Source organism: Trachymyrmex septentrionalis, unplaced genomic scaffold (assembly GCF_001594115.1).
Source record: "Trachymyrmex septentrionalis isolate Tsep2-gDNA-1 unplaced genomic scaffold, Tsep1.0 scaffold48, whole genome shotgun sequence".
In the NCBI taxonomy this organism is placed as follows: Eukaryota; Metazoa; Arthropoda; class Insecta; order Hymenoptera; family Formicidae; genus Trachymyrmex; species Trachymyrmex septentrionalis.
The window spans coordinates 531211-553407 of NW_017305652.1; the positions used below are offsets into that span (position 1 = coordinate 531211).

The following is a 22197-nucleotide window of genomic DNA, read 5'->3' on the forward strand; positions in this document are numbered from 1 at the left end:
ATTTTGACATGCACTTTGTATCTTACGTATACATTATATGTCAGCATACTTATCAAAATTATTTTAATATATTGTATTAATTAATATATATCTTTTCTATGTAAAGTATATTAAATTTTTTATTTATTGTATTTTAAATTTATTTTTTGGACATATATACATATATATAAATTTTCTTTTATATCAACTCAAAACATTTTCGTAGAATATATTTACAATTATGTAATATTTGTATATTTCTCTTTATAAATATATTTAAAGGTAATTTAATATTTTTTCCTAATATTTTTTTACATTTTCTCTTTATTTTTCAATATATTGACAATTTTTATTAATTTTCATTAGTTCAGATTATTTCATTGTAATAGTAGGTTTATTCGCGTTGCATGCTCTAATATGCTCCTATAACAGCTCTTACTCCAACGCATTTGTTGGAGTGCGACGCGAATAATTCTAGTGAGTTTTGACAGAGCGAAAAAAAGATGAAAAGAGAAAGAAGTTTAGGTGGCAACCTAGGTAACTTGCTTATTTCGCGCATGCCATTTTGGTCACGCTCACATCAAAGGTGCCGACAGGGAGTTGCGCTACTGTATGTAACTGTGGTTATGTGCATGCGCAGATAGTTAAAAAGAGAAAAAATACCCGTCAAACATCATGCTATCTCATCCACGTTTTTTACATTTTTTCATCTATTACATTAGCAATGCACATTTCAATTGTCTTATAATTCAGTGGTTTTGCCAGGTCGCTGTCTGATTCTGTGTTGTCATCGTCAACGCGAAGTTCTTAGCTGAGTACTCAAGAGGATCCTACTTTAAGGAGATCCTAAAGCCTCCTGTTTTACCGATTAAATCATGTAATTTTTGTATAACAAATACTTTTTTTCTTTTTTACCGATTCGAAAATTCTTTTCCAGGATTAATGTATATGCATTAATGTGTCTGGGAAGTGGAGTCTATGCCTAGAATGATCAAAAATTTCAAAATTGATATATTTTTTATCATTTTTTAGTGAAACATCTCAGCGTCAAGTCGTCATAACATTTACTTGAAATGAATGCTTTGCAACTTGTACGTACGAAATAGTGGTTCCCAGACACGTAGTTTACACGAAAAAATAACGTCGAGTTCTTAGAATTAGATTTAGACGCTTTATCGCGACGAATTTGTTATACGAAAATTGACACGAATGTGCGATTGCGTGTATCAGGTTGCATGAGATATTGATGTGATAATATATAAAAACATGTCGATGCGCGACCTCTGGTGATTTCGTCGGAGTTCGAGCTTCGCTTTAGGATCCTCTTAAGAAAGAAAATTATATAAGTGATAAAAAAATAAAATAAATTGCAAATTACACATTGAGGAAGTACAACGCATTAAATAACAAAATGGGTTTTAATATGCAAAACATTCTCGCTCAAATCAAATTGTTTCGTTTATATAATATAATTGTGTATACTGTAGTATATATACATATACAGGGTGTCTCAAACCCGTACACTCCTTTTATTTCGGAAACAGAGCATTTTAGAAAAAACGTTTCAAACAAAAGTTGTAGAGTTCTAAATGATCTATTTAGTGATCTGATCAGTCTGATCTTGGGTGGCGTCACTCACCAAGGTCAGAGCAATGTCACTTTGAATTTTTTAAATGAAACTCCCTATTTTTCATTGCATATTCTTATAGTCAATCTCAAGAGCTTTCCAAAACATTGTAATAAAATAATTTTTCATGAAGTATTTTTCGAGTTATAAGACTTAAAAGTTACAGTATCGCATTAGCATTACGCAAGGTGTCCGACCGACGGCTAAAACCTCTTGAATGTCGTTCAGGATCATGTCCTAAATAACATTTGTTAAGATCAAGATCATTGGTGATTTTCTTATTTTCATTTTTGCACTGAAAATTCATTTTTATGTATTTTATTTTAGAAAGCTCTCGATCAACTATTAGATTTTAGAATAAAAAATAGAGTGTTCCATTCAAAAAAATCGATGTGACCTTGATCTGATCTTGACGACACCACTCAAGGTTAAATTGATAAGATCCGTAAATAGATCTTTGTGAATCCTACAACTTTTGTCTGAAACACTTTTCTGTAAAATTTATATTTTCCGAGATTATTCAGGTGTCCTGATCTTTTTGGGACACCCTATATATACATATATACATTCATATACATATATCTATACATAAGAATATAGCGCAAAATGAGCATTGAGTTAGTTTTGTACATGTGGTAGCTATTTATTGTATTAACCTAATTGAATTATTATGATCATTATGTACATACGGTATGTATTATTATAATATTTATATTGTACAGGAACTTGGTTTAATACGTAAACCTGCATCATTTATGACATCAATTTGTGATGAACGTGGACAAGAATTATTATATGCTGGTATGCCTGTAACCGAGGTTCTAAAACAAAATGTGGGTATCGGTGGCGTTGTCTCACTTTTATGGTTTCAACGCTGTTTACCCCCAACCTATTGTAAGTTTCTTGAAATGTCGCTGATGCTCACAGCTGATCATGGTCCAGCTGTTTCTGGAGCTCACAATACTATTGTTTGCGCACGTGCCGGGAAAGACCTGGTTAGCAGTCTCGTTTCGGGACTTCTAACAATTGTAAGCGAAAATTAAATTCTAAAGAATAGTATGATATATTTTCAATACTTCAATGATACATTAATTTACAGGGAGACCGTTTCGGTGGTGCTTTAGATGGTGCAGCTCGTATGTTTTCTGAAGCGTATGACACTGGTTTACATCCACAAGAATTTGTAAATAATACACGTAAAAAAGGAGAATTGATCATGGGTATTGGCCATCGTGTTAAGTCAATTAACAATCCAGACATGCGTGTAAAACTTATCAAGGAATTTGTGTTAGAGAATTTTCCGGCAAGACCTTTAGTCGAATATGCTTTAGAAGTTGAAAAAATAACAACTAGTAAAAAGCCTAATTTAATTCTTAATGTGGATGGTATTATTGCTTGCTCCTTTGTCGATATGTTGCGCAACAGTGGTAGTTTTACTAGAGAAGAGGCGCAAGAATATATTGAAATAGGTGCCATAAATAGTTTGTTCGTTCTTGGTCGAAGTATAGGATTTATTGGTATGTGGTTATACGTGTAAAATTATATACATTTGCATTATATGCATTATGCACATATTACATAAAAAAATGTTATGGATATTATCATTTGCTAACGAGATCTTTTTCTTTTAGGTCATTACATGGATCAAAAAAGATTAAAGCAAGGTCTTTATCGTCATCCTTGGGATGATATTTCTTATGTACTACCTGAACAATATAATTGAATTGTTAGATAATGATACAATATGTAACACTTAATATGTCTCATCGTTAAGCATTTAGTTCACAAACCATCTTAAAAATAAATATGCGACATAAAAAATTGTTTATCATTGATATCGATAAATTACATTGTTCGATGAAGAATTACTTTTTTTGAACACCGGAATGAGACTAGTAATTTTCTAGCTTTTTGGATATTGAATACGAATCTATTTTCTAAATTAGTCTATTGCATCATATTTTTGATAAATTTGTAATTAAAAAGGGCTTATTCTTGTATTCATATTATTGTGACTCTTAACGACCGTAACGCTATAATAAAAATCAGAGTTATGGTTATATTATAGAGTTCTCATATTATATATAAACAAACCTCTTATAAATTTTATTTAAAAAAAAAGGCCATTTTCATGTATTTTGTCATATTATAATTACGATGTGCAATATGCAAAAGTCTTATTGCAATTAAAATTAATTACGTTGTTAGGATTTTTGGACCTTAAAATGATTTTTTGGTGTTGGCTGTGATTAATAATAATTAATAAGATCCGTGCTTATGGATATAAATATGGAATCTATTGCAGAAAAAATTAATTATTTATTTATTAAATAGATTCAATTTCATTTGTTGATTAAAAGAATTTTTTTAAGCGGCTATGAACACGAATTTAATGTCAAAACTCTCTGATAAATATAATATGATAAAATTCAATATAGTGGACACTAAAAACTTAAACAAAATTGAAATTATTGTGAAAGTATAGTTTTTTCATGATTTTCAAAGATCTCGCACATTTTATATAAAAAAAATAACGTCAATCAAATTAGCTGAAACTGAAATATGTTCTAGTAGTATAGATCAAAAGTTTTCTCAGGCAAAATGTTCTAAAATCAAAAATATAAAAGATATAATAACTTGAAGTGAGTGCTATTGGAGTTTAAGAAATGCCTGTTTTTGAACACAAATTAAGACATAATTAATATATAAATATTTGGAAATATATTTTATGTCACAGTCAAAGTGTTAATAGCTGCGTTCAATAGAAAAAGCAGCTTTACAACTGTTGCAAAATTCTTGAATATGATTGGTTTATATATACATTTAGATCCAGGGACTGAGGGCAAGACCATATTAAAGAGTTTTACAATTGCAATGCTTTTTCTGCTAAATGCAGCCAATGTATATTTACTGTAGTCAGTATACATATTTGTTATACGTAAATACGTATACATCGACTAGTAAGTACATACGTTAACACACTTTGACTATGACATATACATAATATATATAAAACATGTGCGATTTCTATTTAATGATTATAATCCGAACCCTTTGCGTGCGTGCGTGATTTTTGTTTTGTCAGCATTAACCCAGGTAGCAAAATGTCTGCAGTCTTCTAGCAGACTGTTCAGCAGGTTTGAGCAGAAAATGACGGCAGTCTGTCATCAACTGCGTCTGCATTAGTCTTGTGTTCTGTTAACATTGCTTGTCGATATAATGTAAAGGCAAATTGTTAGCAGAAACTGAGCAGATCCTGCCGATATTATCTAACGCTTGCAGATTCTGTTACGTCTTTTCTAGCAGTTTGTCAACAGTATTATGTACATTTAATTCTGTTGTTATTTTGTTGTATAGTATGTAGCAGACATTTAAAAAAATCTGCTTTCTACAGACTTGGCTATCTGGGAACCTTTATCTCCTGAGGATCGTCAAGTTTGTAGACAATATTTACAATTTTAGAGTGCGGTCATATAGAGTCACAAATAGCAAAACGAAACAAAAATAGAAGATGCAAATGGTATGGATTAATCAATAAAAACAATATAGAGTCTCCCAGATAGCAACGTGTCTGTCTTGTTGTTGGCATGTTGTTTAAGTATATGTCGCTACTAGAATTGCAGCAACTGAGTCCTCATTTTTTGGCAACTTAATGCCTTTACGATGTTATAACATTGAGTAGCAACTTGCCAGCAATTTACCGACAACTTCAAACTCGTCATTGTCAAAATTCGTACTATTGCTATCATGTTGCTATAATAATATGCAGCATCATACAACGCACGATATTGACGCAGCTATCTTGCTGTTAAACTGCTGACAATACATATACATTGTTGTCTGCATGTTGCTACAATGTCGGTATATTTAAAATCGTCGAATCTGCGGCAAGTTGCCAACATCATAAGCAATCACAGATTTGTGCAATTTTGCTGAGACATGCTTTGTTATCTGAGCTAATTAATTAATCAGAATCTTTAATATATTATGATTATAACATAATAAAGTACATGAACACATAGTCCTTTTTTGTAACGACAAATTTTTCAGAATTGTGACATGATGGAGCAATTTGGAAATCGAATTCGTATTCGTCCAAGAAATTACTGGAATAACTAATCTCATCTGATGTTTTTGGTAATTATATTGAATAGGGGAGTCTCTTTCATGATCTTGGTCTTGATACGTGTTTGACATCATGACTTCGAGTGACATTTAAGAGATTTTAGCCGTCTCTGGTTGTTTATTAAAAAATTATTTACGAAAAGAGTTTGAAAAATAACGGCACATTATTTCTACTATACAATATTAAGTACTATCTTATGATCATCCAAGCGGGGTCTACCTTATCTCCTTTTTTTGTTTAGGGCCATACAACTTTTCACGCGAAATGATTTCCATCTTAAGCCCGATTTATAATTGCGTAAACGTAATTGTAAAATGTAAAAAGCGAAATGTTATCCTACTATTCCCGGTTGTAAAGCATATTGTGAAAGATGGTTCAACTTTATCTTTCATGATTACGACTACGTAAAATGTAGGAATGAATCAATCAGAGTGCCACATGTCTGTATCGTTATCGTGTTTTTTGTTTTGACGTATGGAAATGAGTGCGATGTGTCCTTTTCATCTTTTATTGTATAATATTCATAATAGCAGTAACAATAGCAAAAGTACTCAGTCTATCCAATCAATATTTATTCATATTATTATGATAAACAATCAATACCTCTCTTATCGAAACTGCATTCTGATTAGTTGTAATCTAGTTGTATGACATATCTTTACTTGATCGTAGATTAATGTGATGTACATTTACTGTTACTAGTGTTACTACTACTCTCATAACCCTACGTTTACATAATTAAGATCGGGCTTTACTTCCTCTTTCTTCGAGGCCTACGACTTTTCACGCGAAGCGAGTTTCACCCTATTTCCTTTCCTACTTAAGGGCATACGACTTTCCACGTAAAACAACTTCTAGCCCATCCCGCCTAGGCATAACAACTTTTCATATGGGTGGATCTTGTTTTGAATGAAAAGTCGAACGCCCCTAAGCAGGGGAAATTAGATGGATCTCGCTTTGCGTGAAAAGTTGGATTCCTCGAGGTAAAGGGGAGGTAAGCTAGACTTGCTTTGTTTAGAAAGTCAGATGTTTCAGGGAGATGAGGATGAACTTAGTTTCATGTGGAAAGACGTATGCTTCGAGGCAGGGGGGAGAGGGGGGAGGAAGTGGGGTGAACCTTGCTTCGTGGGAAAAATAATTACACAAACTGGGGAGGGTGAAGGATAGTTTTTAATATTACATGTAGCAGAAAAAGGTTAATTTTTAAACTTTTTTGTCAATAACTTTTTAACAAATAATAAATGACAGCTAAAATCTATTAAAGATCACTCAGAGTTACAATCTTGACAATATATCAAGTTCAAGATCGTAACTCTGTCATCGCTGCAGGATCCGTTATTCGATATATTTATCGAGTTTTTTTTATTGAACAATGTTATCAATTAAAATTGATATATGTGAAATCGGACTGTGAATCACATTATGTATGTACAGCCAGTCACAGAAAGTTTATGGAGTGATTTGTTTTTACATATGGATCTAACCATTTACGTGCTCTACAAGCAAGGCTGAGTTTCGAAATACATCGAAAAACATGCTGTAATCTTTCTGTGAGCGGCTGTATGTGTATACATATAAAATTTTATTTTTATTTTTAAGATAAAGAATATAGCCATGGAGTATAAAGAATAAAAGGCTTTGAAAGATGTGGTCAAAATCAGGTTTCTGAATTGGTATTGGTGGTGCTCGGAAGACGGCGTTTGAATCGCAAAACTCATATACACTTACGCACACATAATCTAAAAATAGAAACGTTATTCTTTGACATCATGCTCTGACAATAACAAGAAGACGTAAATTGTCATTAAAATTGCATGAAGAATGGAGCATTCTTTATGTAAAATTGGTATGACCTATCTGACCTATCATGCAAACTGTGAGAATGATGTGGTGGAACGAAAGCGACATCTCAATTGAACTAATTCAGATGATCACTTTTGACCACGCTTTTTAATGGCTTCGTCCATGTAAGTTTGGCCTCCTATTCTTTATACTCCATAGATATAACATAGGATCTACAAACTGCTGTTTTGTAACGCTGAGGCCACGAAATAAATAAGGAGATCGAACTCTGGGCTCGAAACACGGTGTAGGAAAACTCATGGCCACATGGTCACAAATTACACATATGTATGTATGTACAGGGTGGGGCAAAAGTCCCGCTACCATATAAAATTTGGACGTCTACGCAACACAACGGTTAAAGCTAAACTGAGCTATACGTCACATAACCAAGATGGCGCGCAATCAAAATGGTAGCGGGACTTTTGCCCCACCCTGTATGTATGTAGTAGTATGTATTCGATGGATACATACATGTAACTTGTGACCACGTGACAGTCAATACTTTCCCGCAAGGCGTGATGGCACTAAAATCACATTGCTGGATTTTCCATGGGTTTTCCTACACCATGTTTCGAATCCACTTTTTTCATGTCCGGCCGTTTGAATTTGATCTCCTTTTTATTACTCTGTGACTGAGGCTGAGCCACTGCTTGTAGCGCTATCTGGTAAAGACGGGCGAACTTTTTCGCAAAGTTTAATAAAAATACAAAAATTTACGGTCACTCACCCGATCCAGTCTTTGGCAGCGCTACAAGCAGTGGCTTCCAAGAGTCAGCTTTATAAGACGGCTTTGTAGACCCTGGTGTAGCAGGATAAGAAGGGAATATTCTTTCATTTGGGTGTTCATTTTGCCCCCCGATGAATTATGTGCGGGATCAAAATCTCCTCCTTAACCTGTTGTACTATTTGTCAATTTTTAATTTTAACTATTGTAACATTGATTAATCATTTATAATTCGAAAATTTTAGGATGCACATTACGAGAAAATATTATACGACACAATTACATATATAACTATATAATTACATATATAACTATAGCCTGATAATTAAATGTAGACGAATAAATTGTTTTTTAATGTCTATCGAACACATTCCGTTAATATGTATTTTTGTTCAATAGTTGGAAATTAAAATATTTGATGATTTATTTTAATTAGTTAATGTTTAAATTGCAATTATTATAAGTAAAAATGTTATCATTATCATTATTAATCTTAATTACATATTAATTATGTAAGTTATTATAATTATATACTAATCTATATATAAATCTAATTATATAGAGTTTAAAGAAGTAGAAAATATATATTTATTAATGCTGCTTAAGATTTTGTTTATTATTTTCCGATTACATGAATTTGTTGGTGAAAGCTGTTTGGCTATCGTGCCAAAATTTTGAAGAAAATGTCGAAGATGTCAAAAACTACTATTTCGAGAGTTTTCAAGATATTATAGCAACTAATTTGTTTATTATTTAATTTTGTTAATATTATATGAAAATATCGATTTTTATCTTTAAGATACATTTTCTCAGATAGCCAGACGCGCCGAAAGCACGCATACAAAGGGTCCCGCATAAAATCATAGGATTTTGGCCCTCGGTAAAATTGGCTATAACTTTAATATGTTAGTTCTTGACTCACTGATCAAAAGTATTCATAGGCACAAAGCTTGAAAATGACCGGTTTTTTGTTATAGCCGTTTAAAGTTTTATTTTATTAATGCTTCGAAATCAAATTTCTGTAATAAATAAAAAGATTTTAGATAACAATATGCTATCCTCTCATCATCCTCACCATCACTCCTTACTTCATCCCCACCATCCACCTCCACTCCCATATATATACAATTGTGCCCGCGAGCGCAATTTTATATGAAAAATCAGCATAAAAATCGAAGTAATCTTTTATAATCATGTATTTAGATTCTATTAGATTTTTAATTTCTCATGCGTTTTGTTTGAAATGCGTGAGTTCCCTTATTTCTCACGTACGAGATGCTTGATTATCACGACCCGAATGTTTGTTTCCGCGCGTGAAGCACTGTGTGCAAAAATATCGTGTGCTTACTGAAGTGCAATAACAACACAGGATAGGAAATTCTTTTTCCTCTTCTTTTTATTTTTTTTGCATCTCAAACATGAGAGGTAAGAAGACTCACGAAAATCAACCTCAAACGAATAAAATGCCTATCACGTCCATGTCGTTTATTCCGGGTAATTCTTACAACGAAAATCATAAGTGTACTATTGATACATACATACGTGCCATACACACACACACACACACACACAAAAGTAACAAGAAAGACTTACTTCGATTTTTATGCACCTTTTTCATATAAAAATACGCGCACAAGCGTGTGTGTGAGATTGGAAGGAGTGAGGGTGAGGATGGTGAAAGTAGATGGCATATTGTTATCTAAAATCTTTATTTATTACAGAAACTTGATTTCAAAGCATAATTAATAAAATAAAACTTTAAACGGCTATAACAAAAAACCAGTCATTTTCAAGCTTTGTGCCTATGGATACTTTTGATCAGTAAGTAAAAACTATAACATACTAAAGTTTCAGCCAATTTCATCGAGGGCCAAAATCCTATGATTTTGTGCGGGATCTTTTATACTACATATTATGTTGAAAAAAATCGGGCAGCAATCGAGCATGATCTGTCATTTCAATTAGCGTTAACAAAAATACAACAAAAATTCCTCAGATATTGCATAACCGTGCTAAAAATTTCAAGCATATCCGTATATGAATTTGGACATCTGGTTAAATATGGTTTCTTACACTGGAAATCCTGTTATATCCAAAATATATTTGGAATTATGGATAAGTTATGGATTCTGCGTCAACCCTTATCTGTCAATTTTGTTCTGTCCGACGCATATTTAGAATTTCAGATAATTCAAGTTGAATTTGTTGGACGGAAATTCCGTGTTTCAATATTTGGAGTTCCAGATATATTCCATGCCAACTCTTGTCTGCGAATCTTGTTCTGTCCGATGCATATTTGAAATTCCAAATAATTCAGGATAAATCAATTTATTATCTGTTTTCAACTGAGTTAGAATCTTCATGCAATTACAGATCCATCTTTTATTGGAAAATTCATAAAAAGTCGTCACTAATTTAAACACAGGAATACTCACATAAAACGGATTATGTTATTTTCTGATAAAAATTAGCAAACTTTATGTCATAAATTTCTTGCAATACTTAACGTATTTGAAATTGCGGATATAAACAGACAACATTTTTATCTGGAAATCCAACTATGTACCATGAAATGGAAATGTTTTTATAACCAGATTTAATATTTACTTGGATGAACTTTATGCCAGTTAGACTGATTTGTGCATGTTTATCCTGATGTGAACATACTTTAGAAAATGCTACAAAAATTGGACAAAATAATTCAGCATAAATAGAACAAAATTCAAACATTATATGCTGGCACAATATAAACAAAAAATAAATCAAAATTAGGTTTGACATAGTTGCGTTCAGCAGAACACGACAGTTTTGCAACTATTTTATGATTGTCTGTTGAGATAGGACCATTTCTCTTGATCTGAAAGCATAACCTAGTCAGCGCGAAGAAAACTTTCAACAGTTGCAAGATAATCGTCCTGTTGTACGTAACCACCGACGAGATACTATTAAAAATGATAGAAATTTGCGTGCCTGTTAAAATTTAAATGATTAAGAGTAAGAAACCAGTAATACGATACTAATTTCGGTACATTATACCACTCTGGGCACAGTTTATAGAATTTACGGGTCAGTCGTTGATCAGTCGTATGGTCAAGGTGCTGCTCGGGGCATAGCGAAATCACAGTGGCGGTCATTTGATAAGGACTCGAGGTCCTCCAATTAATATAGGCTAACGTTCTTGGTATAAGAAGTTTTATTGTAGCTTACGAGGTGTGTTATAATATTACGATGTCTCGCAGTAGCGGAGATTTTTATAGTCATATTTTTATTTAACTTTCTAGAACGGCCCCGAAGTGCTCGAGACTTGCGCTTTTATGTTTACAAATTAGGCCGAATTAATGCGTGGTTGCATTAAATTAAAGTATGTCACCTGTTTTATAATCAAAGTAGGTGACTTAATTTAATTGCTGATCTGCAGAAAATCTGCAGACGTAGATTTTGGATATGACCTATTTGAGTCATAATATCCTTCTCCCGTTGAAAAAAGAAAACGAAGGTTTGACATTTTCTGTGAAAATCTCCTTTCTTTTTTACGCAGAATTTGTTACATTCGTCCCGCGATTCTTTTTTGATAGTATATACAATAATTAATACAATAATTATACTACTTGAAATTGTATAATATATGTAATAGGTTTCGACAGAAATGATAAATCTCGTGCGATTTCTAATTCTGCTGTTAAATCTTGTAACTTGACGCTTAAATCTATTAATTCCGTTGGGTTGCAAATAATTTTTCTTAATTTTACTACTTCCGATTTGGCTTAAGTCCTTATGTTTTAGTTAATTTCGCAAACGAGTTAAATTGTACGCTGGTAAGTGTGCATAGTTGCAGCTTTGATAGTTCCTATTGTTTTTACAGTCATGTCCGCAGTTGTTAATTTACTTTCTCCGTATAGCGCAATTTGTCCCGTTCTTAATCTCGTTCTATACTGCTCGCGATTTTTACAGTCTAGAGTAATTGTTTGTTCATAAGCAGTGGAGTATAGCCATGCTGGTTGATTTTTGAGGGCTATTCATATGGTATGATTAGATTTAATATATCGCGTGTTACACAATATCTTAGAATTAGAATTTTGCACGTACATTTGAACTTCACATAACGAATTTGTGTTTTCGGTATATAGGATTGGTGTGTTTGCAGACGAGGTCTGTTCAAAAAGTATCGCGAATTTTATGTTTTTTCAAAAATTATTTATTTATTCATGAATATCTATTTTGTCCTCTTCAAAGTAATCCCCATCAGATATTATACACTTGTGCCAACGTTTTTTCCAATCCTCGAAGCACTTCAAAAAATTATTTTTTGTGATCTTGTTCAGCTCCTCCTTCGATGCCGTCTTTATGGCTTTATGGCTCGTGCGGCAGCTTCCATTGGGATGATTGAGCTTTGGTTTCCACGTCATAACCATAAACCCATGATTCGTCACCAGTTATGACCCTCTGGAGCAAATTTGGGTCGTCGCGGACAGAGTCCAACAACTCCTTAGCAATGTTAATGCGATGCTGTTTTTGGTCGAAATTGAGCAATTTTGGTACGAATTTCGCGGCGACCCGTCTCATGCCCAAATCATTGGTAAAAATCGAATGGCACGAGCCAATCGATATGTTTAGGTCCTCAGCAACCTCTCTAACGGTGATTCGACGATTGGCCAATACTATTTTCTTCACTTCATCAATATTTTCGTCTGTTGTTGACGTGCTCGGGCGTCCGGCACGCTCTTCGTCGTTCACATCTTCTCGGCCCTCTGAGAACATTTTGTACCACCGATAAACGTTGCTTCGGTCCAAGGTAGCTTCACCATATGCCACAGTCAACATTCGGAATGCGTCCGCGCACTTAATTTTGTTTTTCACACAAAATTTGATACAGATTCTTTGATCCATTTTTTGGAATAGGCAAAAATCGAAGACGAGCCAAAACACGTGCAAGCAAAGCAGCTGTCAAAAATTAACTGAACATTCAAAATGGCCGAACTTGTCGGCATAAGTGAGAGACATGAGTACCAACATAACGCCACAAAAAATCGAAAATCGAATATACGTAACCAGCGGAAATTCAAAATTCGCGATACTTTTTGAACAGACCTCGTATGTAGGCTTAGTTAGATATAACTTATATATAACGTATTTCTATCTTCCTCCCATTTTCTTTGTTCTATTAGTGTTCGATAAATGCTTTTAGGTGATTGACGTGTATGTATACATTTAATTTTTCGTTCTATTTTTATTTTGTAATTGACAGCTAATAGTTTTTCGATAATTTCGTCCCATCCATAGTGGATCTAATTTTTTCAATCGACCTCTTCGCAGAGTTTTGTCGTGGAGTAATATCTTGTCTCCTAGTTTGAATGAGATAGCTTTAGTGTCTTTGTTGTATTGTTGTTTGATGGTTAATTAGCTTTGGTTATATGCTCAGCGATTTGATTGGTCGCTCGTAGTCGCTCTTTTAACTCCTTGGCATAATCATCATAACAGTACGTAGGATTTGGAGATTTTGTCAGGGCAAAGGGTAACATTGCTTGATATCCAAAAAACTAATTCGAATGGAGTTTACTCTGTTGCTGTATGCGGGGTAGTATTATATGTGAACATGGTGTATGGAACCCATTCATCTCAGTCCGTCTCATCTGCATTAATGTAATGTCGCACTCTGCCAGAGTATGATAAGAGCGTTTTAACGCACTGTTGCTCTCAGGGATACACAATTGTCTGTACTTTATTGATTTTTAATAGTTTACATACGTTTTTAAACATTTACAATACTTACAAAGTTTATGTCCTGATCAATATTTTGTCATATATTCCATATAAAAATAGCTTTGAGTGTAAACTGTTTTGCTATTTCAGCGGCTTTTTTATTTGGTATGGGCTTTGCTAAATTTAGTAAGATTAGCTTGAAATGTTAATGTATGTATATTTATTTTCATGATTGCTCATTGTTAATAGGCCAACGATGTTTAAAGCACATTTCTCGAAGAGTCGTCGAGCCGTATTTATGATCAGAGACGCCTTAATTCTCCCTTTTAATTTGTTTTTCTGGCATAGTTCGCATTTCGCGATAATTTTCTGCGTATTTAGTTAATCTCGGCTAATTGTGTTTCAGTCGAATCCATTTAATAGTTCTTTCTGTTCCTTGATGTCCTCCTAAAGACGAGTCGTGATATAAAGTATTTGATGTTTATCTGTATCGTTATATTTATTCATTTTACCGCTATTTTCTTTGCGTTTGTCGCATCTTCTGGTGAGATTATAGTATTTACGCATCGGCTTAATGCGTCGGCGTTCATATACATCTTGCTTGCATGATAAATAATCTCGTAATCATATTCTTCTAATTCGAGTCTCTATTGGATTAATCTTGATCTAGAGTCGGTTACATTAAACAATCATACCAAAGGCTTATGATCAGTTACTATTGTATTTTAAATTTTGTACCATACGAATACGGTCGGTAATGCTTAACTGCCTACACGATGGCTAATAATTTTTTTTTTGTAGTAATTGTAATTACGCTCCGTTCTTAATATTATGCGACTAGCGTAGGCTATTGATCTGTCTTGACTCAAAGTTTGAGAGAATATGGCCCCGATCGCGTAATCAGATGCGTTAGTAATCACAAGAAATTCTCGTATGAAATCTGGCTATTGGAGCACGGGTGCGGTAATCAATTTATTTTTCAACAATTCGAAAGCATTTTGTTGTTCAATTGTCCATATAAATAGTTCTCCTTTCTTTGTCAATTCCTTGTCAACAGAGGTTTGGCGATCTTAGAAAAATTTTCAATAAATTTCCTGTAATATTCTGCTAATCTAATGAATGTTTGTATTTTTTTTATTTTTATTGGAATAGAAAATTTACTTATAGCTTTTAGCTTAATCGGATCTGGTTTGATCCCGTCATCGGTTATTATACGAGGGGGGACCCATAAGTTCCGGGAATTACGCTGTGGTGGGGAGGGAGAGTGGGGGAACCTATTGTTTGACCACATGTCCGTTAGTGTCACGCCACCTGCGTCAGTGTGCGAAGTTGTGTCGCTGTGAGTGCATCGGTTCGCCTGTGAGATTTTTTTTAGTAAAACAACTTTTTACATTTCGGCGAAAACGTAATGGCAGATTGTCGAGAACAACGCGCGGCTGTGAAATTTTGTTCCAAGCAATTTTTGACCAAAAACGCCATGACACCAATTGTCCACCCCCCATACTCACCGGATCTAGCCCCCTGTGACTTCTTTTTATTCCCCAAATTCAAAAGGAATATGAAAGGAAAGCGTTTTGCCACTGTGGAAGAGGTGAAACAAAAATCGCTGGAAGGCTTAAAGGACATCCCGATGAGTGAATTTAAAAACTGTTTTGAACAATGGAAGAATCGTTTGGAGAAGTGCGTTGTGGTCAATGGCGAATACTTTGAAGGTGATTAAAATTTGGTGTTAAAATATTGAGAAATAAAGAAGTTATGACGAAATTCCCGTTTTTTTGGGTCCCCCCTCGTATGTCCTAGGTAAATGACCTCTTTTCTGACAAATTCGCATTTCTCAGGCTATAATTTTAATTTATACTGTCTCAGCTTATTGAATATTTCGATGAGCCGTGCCATGTGCTCCTGCAAACCTGTTCCATATACGACTATGTCATCTAGATACATTAAACATTTAGTGTCTTATAACCCAGTTAGAACAGAATTTATCAATCTTTGAAAAGTAGCTGGCGCATTTTTCAATCCGAAGGGCATCCTATTAAATTCGTAATGCCCATAAGCGGTTGAAAAAGCAGTTTTGCCTTTATCCGATTCAGCCATGGGAATTTGGTGGTAACCAGACGCTAGGTCTAGTGTAGTAAAGTATTTAGCGTTTCTTAGCTGATCCAATATATCAGTTATATTAGGCAGAGGAAAAGAATCAACTATGGTCAAGTCATTAAATTTTCTAAAGTCTACTAAATACTAATTTTCTAAAGACTGCGTAATTTAGATGTCCCTGTTATATTAGTCTTTTTGGGTACTACGAGTAATGACGCGTTCCACTGACTATTGCTTGGTCATATTATTTTGTCTTTGAGCATTGTAAGTATTTGCTCGTTTATTTCTTCCTTATGCTTCTCGGGTATCCGATACGTTTCACGTTAACAGACGCACTGTCTACTTGCGTGTGAATTTCATGTGCGACAGTATTGGTATGCGTCAATGGATCTCATTTTAAATGGAATATATTCATACACACATACATTGTACTGTGTGCAGATTTCTGTTATGCTCTTTTTTTCCTCAGCATTTAAATATTCTAATTTTAAAGCATTTCCGTTTCTTGAAATTACTGTCTCAATATCTTCTTCTCCCTTTGGTATAGGCGACTCATAAATGTCTTCCGACGCTATTTCCATCGGAGTTACGCAAGCTACTTGCATCTCTACATGCGTCTCAGTGGTATTTATGATATTGATTAGACAGAGATGATTTTTTGGTTGTACCAGGCAGTTACCAATAAGTATTCCGGATTGCGCTTCTTCGGCTTGAATTAGTCCCATATTGTTCGTAGTTGGTGGCTTCTATGATTGCCTTGCATCTAGGGTTGATTCTTATTATTTTATGGGATATAATTTCAACGTGCTGTCTCCTATTTTTAAAAGCTTGTTGCTGTAGTCACATTTTGCAAATTGTTTTCGTAGGAAATCAACTCCAAGTATGCCTTCGTACTCGATTGGAAAATCATCTGCAATTACGTAAATGGGGTGCTGTATCTGGGTACTGTATCTGGGTGCTGCGTCCATCTAATAGTATGGTAGCAGTTATTTTTCCTATGACAGTTATTTCGTGTCCTGTAACTCCTGCTAACGTTATCTTATCCTCATAAATTAGCGTTTTTCCCCTCAAATTCCGCAGTTTTACGCGGTACCTCAATGAAATTTGGTATTTGCGTGCGGGCTTTGGCGGTTTCGTCTTTGCGGAGTCGGCTTCTTCTTTATCTTCCGTCATCGTTTTGTTTCCTGTATTAGCTATATCCTATCCTCGGTTTTTTCCGTCATACGTTTTCATGCTTCCTCCTGATGTGGCTCCTGAACATCCGTTTAACATTCAGCACTCCTACTAATGTGTCCTGTCTTTTTGCAGTAGTTGCAATATTTTGCAGCTGTATTTATATTATTTTATCCGCTCAGCTTTGACAACGAATGTCGATCAGCGTATCTGCTGGTTCGGCATTCTTGACCGTTTGTCCCATCAATCAAAAGTAGGTGACTTGATTTGTAATTTTAACTGCTGGTCTGCAGAAAATCTGCAGACATAGATTTTGGATAGACCTATTTGGGTCATAACATGTTTAAAACTTAATAATACTCGATTTTTATTTAAAACTAATTTTAATGTTATCATCCGAGTTTGATTATCAATAGAGATGATAACTGCAGAGAAAAAAATTGTAATTTTTCGGCAATATATAAGATATAGCATTAAAAATATGCATACTTATTTATATAATAAAATAAAAGTATTTATATAATAAAAAATTACGAATTTAATGTGTTATCGAAATATTTATGTTAATGATCATAAATTTGTATTAAATCTGTAACGTCAACATTCTTCAATTATCCTCGGGTCCCCCCAGGCCCCATTGATAGTCACGAAAATTTGTCCGGGGTCGACGATCTTTAATAGTATCTCGTCGGTGACGCAACCAATGTCATGTTCATAAACTTATAAGATACTTTTTGTTGGTAATGGCTCCCGCAAGGATCACAGGCATGCGCTCGCGATACGGCCAATATCGAATGCATGAACATATGAATATCTGGACGGAGTATAAACGTGCCATTTCATGCGACGCTAAAACCATAGTATAATGATATCCAGTAGACATTAAACGTCAGCACCTTTGATGTAAGTGTTCTTAGGTCACATGATTCACCACCATGTTGTGAAGTGTACACAGTAGAGTTATGATAGAACAGGCTCTTAAATTTGAATTTCTATTAAGCTTCTAATACGTCCGCCATATCCTGTTCCTAAGTGTACAAACCGATACATGCGCAGATCAAGCTAAAAATTGCAGATCAGAAAAGTTCACTGTCGCTACTGGGTATGATTATACTGTGCTAAAACACTTAACGCTCGTTTAACTTCGTATTCACTCTATGTAATTTTATCTATAGTAATGCTAAAAAGTTCGTTTCTATCCATATATGTAATACTCCTATATTGCTAACGTAGCTTCTTTTTGGGAGTGGGGGGCATGCGAAGATAGAGAGAATAATCGGACTTCTCACTTCCATACATATGGATAAGGTTGATTAGGAATGCGCGCATACGTATTGAAGGTTTTAAGTACACTATCTAAGCGAAAGGTAAATATCGTCTGTATGTGATGTTTTCACCAGCTCTTAAGAGGATCCTAAAGCCTTCTGTTTTACCGATTAAATCATGTAATTTTTGTATAACAAATACTTTTTTTCTCTTTCATCGATTCGATAATCTTTTTCCAGGATTAAAGTATATGCATTAATATGTATCTGGGAAGTGGAGTCTATGCCTAAAAAGATTAAAAATTTCAAAATTGATATATTTTTTACCATTTCTTAGTGAAACATGGCTCAGCTGTCTCAGCTGTCAAGTCGTCACAACATTTGCTTGAAATGAATGCTTTGTGCAATCTGTACGAAACAGTTCCCAGACACGTAGTTTACACGAACAAATAACGTCGAGTTCTTAGAATTAGACTTAGACGCTTTATCGCGACGAATTTGTTATACGAAAATTGACACGAATGTGCGACTGCGTGTATCATAGGTTGCGTGAGATATTAATGTGTGATACATCGACAAGATACTATTATATTAAAAACCGACATCTTTACGGGAGTTCGCGTCCTTGTGAATATTAAAGTAATTAAGAGTTAAAAACTGATAATATTGTACTAATTTTATGATTTATTAGTTTAGTAGACGTATTTATGCATTTAGAACTCAAGAATACTTGATTTTTTTTTTAAATTGTGATTTTAGTGTTATCGTCAAAGTTTTATTATCAACAGAGATAACTGCAGAGAAAAAATTATAATTTTCCTGCAATATATAGAAAATGATAGCTTTACAAGTATGCATATTTATTTATGGAACATTTATGTAATAAAAAATTATGAATTTAATAATGTATGAGCCAAATTTATGTTAATAATAGCAAATGGTATAGCAGAATAAGGAGGTGATTTCAAGCCCCAGCATGTAATCGATTGCTACAGGGGACAAAATTAACACACTGATGAAAGAATATTTTATGCGAAGTTTCATCCCAAAAGCCACATCGTTTCGAGATATCGAACAAAATGTGATTTTTATTAGTATTTTTTTCTCCGTTAAATCTAAACGAATCTTCACAAAAAAAATCATAGATATAAAGGGTATCAAAAAGATTAGAGTAAGAATTTTTTTGTCATTCGTTAAATCTAAACGGATCTTCACAAAAAAAATCATGGATATAAAGGGTATCAAAAAGATTAGAGTAAAAATTTTTGAAATTGCATTTTTTATATAATATGAATTTTTTACCACTTTTAAAATAATTCAGTAGCTAAATCTTATCATAAATTATATTATTTATAAATTATATAGTGATTTTTTTTCAGATTTTTAGATTTGATGGACATACCAACAAAAAAAAATTAAAACCGTTTTTTCGCCATTTTCTGACATAAAATATATTAATTTATTATTTATAATATATGAATAATAAAGTTATGAATATATTATTATTCATAATAGTATCTTCTAATATTAGTAACAGAATACTTTTAAACATAGTGAAAGATACAGGTCAAAAACTTAACAATTTCAAACTAATGCCCAGAGACCGAGTGTCGCGCGCTACGACAAAACAATAATGAAATAAGAAGTAGGAATGATAATAGAATGTGAATACTGACACATTTCGATTTTAATCCAAAAACATCAACCTTTTTATATTGTCATATGTTCGCATCGAACCGTCGAACAAAAATATTCACGATAGCTAGTACGTAGGCTGCTAGAAAAGTTTCTGCAATCTAGTACTTTCAGTGGCGCCAACGTTCTGTTACTGCTCATATCCGTAAAATTAGACGTTTTTAACCTATAATTCAATTGACAGTTTGTATCCAAGCCAACTAGTTTTGTTTGTATAGTATTTTAAAAGAAGTTATTTTGTAAGAAAATAAAAATTTTGCGTGAAAATTTTCGGGCAATGATTTTTTACGATTACAAATGTAATCTAACTCCGAAACAATGCATCGATCGATTTCATTTGGCTTTTGGGGATAAAGCACCATCCAATAGGACTGTTTATAATTGATTTGCCGAATTTCAGCGTGGGTGTACCTTTCTTAGTGATGAATTCCGTGAAGGTCGTCCATCCACGTATGTTGTTGCCACTAATGTTGATGCTGTGCGTGAAATGATTGAGCGAGACCATATAACATACCGCGAGATTCAGGCATCCTTAGGCATTGACGTGAAAGCAATACATACGATTTTGCATGATCACTTGAGCGTACGGAAATTTTGCAGTTGTTGGATCCCATATAATTTGATCGAAGCTCGAAAACAGGCTCGTGTTAAATGGAGCAAAGAAATGCTCAAGAAATTCAACCGAGGTCAGTTAAATTTGGTCTACAACATCGTTACTGGGGACGAAACATGGATCTATTCGTATGAGCCCAAAAGTAAACAACAATCCACTGTTTGGGTATTTCAAAATGAATCGAAACCAACAAAAGTTGTTCGTTCACGTAGTGCTGTCAAGCAAATGATTGCTTGTTTCTTCGGTTATACCGGACATGTAACAACCGTGGCTTTAGAGGATCGAAAGACTGTAAATACTGATTGGTATACAACAATTTGTTTGCCAGAAGTCATAAATGAATTGCATAGAACAAACTGAAATCGTCGCATCATCCATCATGATAACGCCAGCTGTCACAGCACGTCAAATGATTTTTTATCCAGTAATAATGTCGAATTAATGACTCATTGTCCGTATTCACCTGATTTATCACCTAATGACTTCTTTTTGTTCCCAAACATTAAAAATAAGATGCGTGATAAGCGATTTGAGTTGCCTGAAGCAGCTGTTGAAACATTTCGTACACTGATTTCTGAGGTTACAGCCTTAGAGGGGAAAAAATGCTTCTAAAATTGGTTCGAGCGTATGCAAAAATGTATTGATTTTAAAGGCGAATACTTCGAAAAACAATAAAGCCATTTACCGAATTTTACATGTTTTTTTTCCTATTGTTTGCAGAAACTTTTCCAACAGCCTACGTATAAGTTGACTAAAAGTCGCATTACGATACCTTTTTGTCAGTGACATCAAGCATATTGCATAAGGTAAATGAATGTACAGTAATCCCTTTCAATTGTCACCTGCGCAAATTGACTGGAACCGTCCCCGTGACATTTGAGGTAGTTTACTTTATTTGAAGGTCTTGCAATTGTGTTCAAAGTTATTTAAACACGAGAGTTAACCATATTTCGTCATTTATTATAAGTTTTTTGAACTATACTTTTCAGTTTCTATTGAGGATTTTCATTTAACACCGACACTAATTATCAGTCAGATTATAGCACTTATTCTAATATTCATTGATTATGGAAGTTCAATTATTTACGAGGTAATATTTTATTCTTTTATTAATAAAGATTTTTTTGCTATTTCTGATGACATTTTTCAACAACTACTGTTAACTAACACAGTAGAATAAGATAAGTTTATAATGTTTATGTGCTTAACAAAGTTAGAAATTGGTCTTCGCTTTCAAAAAAAATGTAATAAATGCTGAAATCAGTTAAATTAATTTTTCTGAAGGAGAAAAAATGAACTTCTTGTTGTTTAACCTACGCAAATTCTATAATATTAAAGTTTTAAACTATTGTC

General features: G+C 33.8%; 1 protein-coding gene across 5 annotated transcripts in view; it reads left to right on the top strand.

The window, feature by feature from the left end:
* The window catches only part of LOC108751513 (ATP-citrate synthase), a 62379-nt gene extending 58801 nt beyond the window's left edge, over positions 1–3578 (top strand). For all 5 annotated transcript variants that reach the window (XM_018491738.1, XM_018491740.1, XM_018491741.1 and 2 more), the window contains exons 9-11: positions 2329–2634; positions 2706–3123; positions 3238–3578. In XM_018491738.1, coding sequence (XP_018347240.1) covers positions 2329–2634; positions 2706–3123; positions 3238–3329 — 816 coding nt within the window. In that variant the 3' untranslated portion in view covers positions 3330–3578. The remainder of the gene's footprint in view (positions 1–2328; positions 2635–2705; positions 3124–3237) is intronic.
* Positions 3579–22197: the final 18619 nt, after the last annotated feature.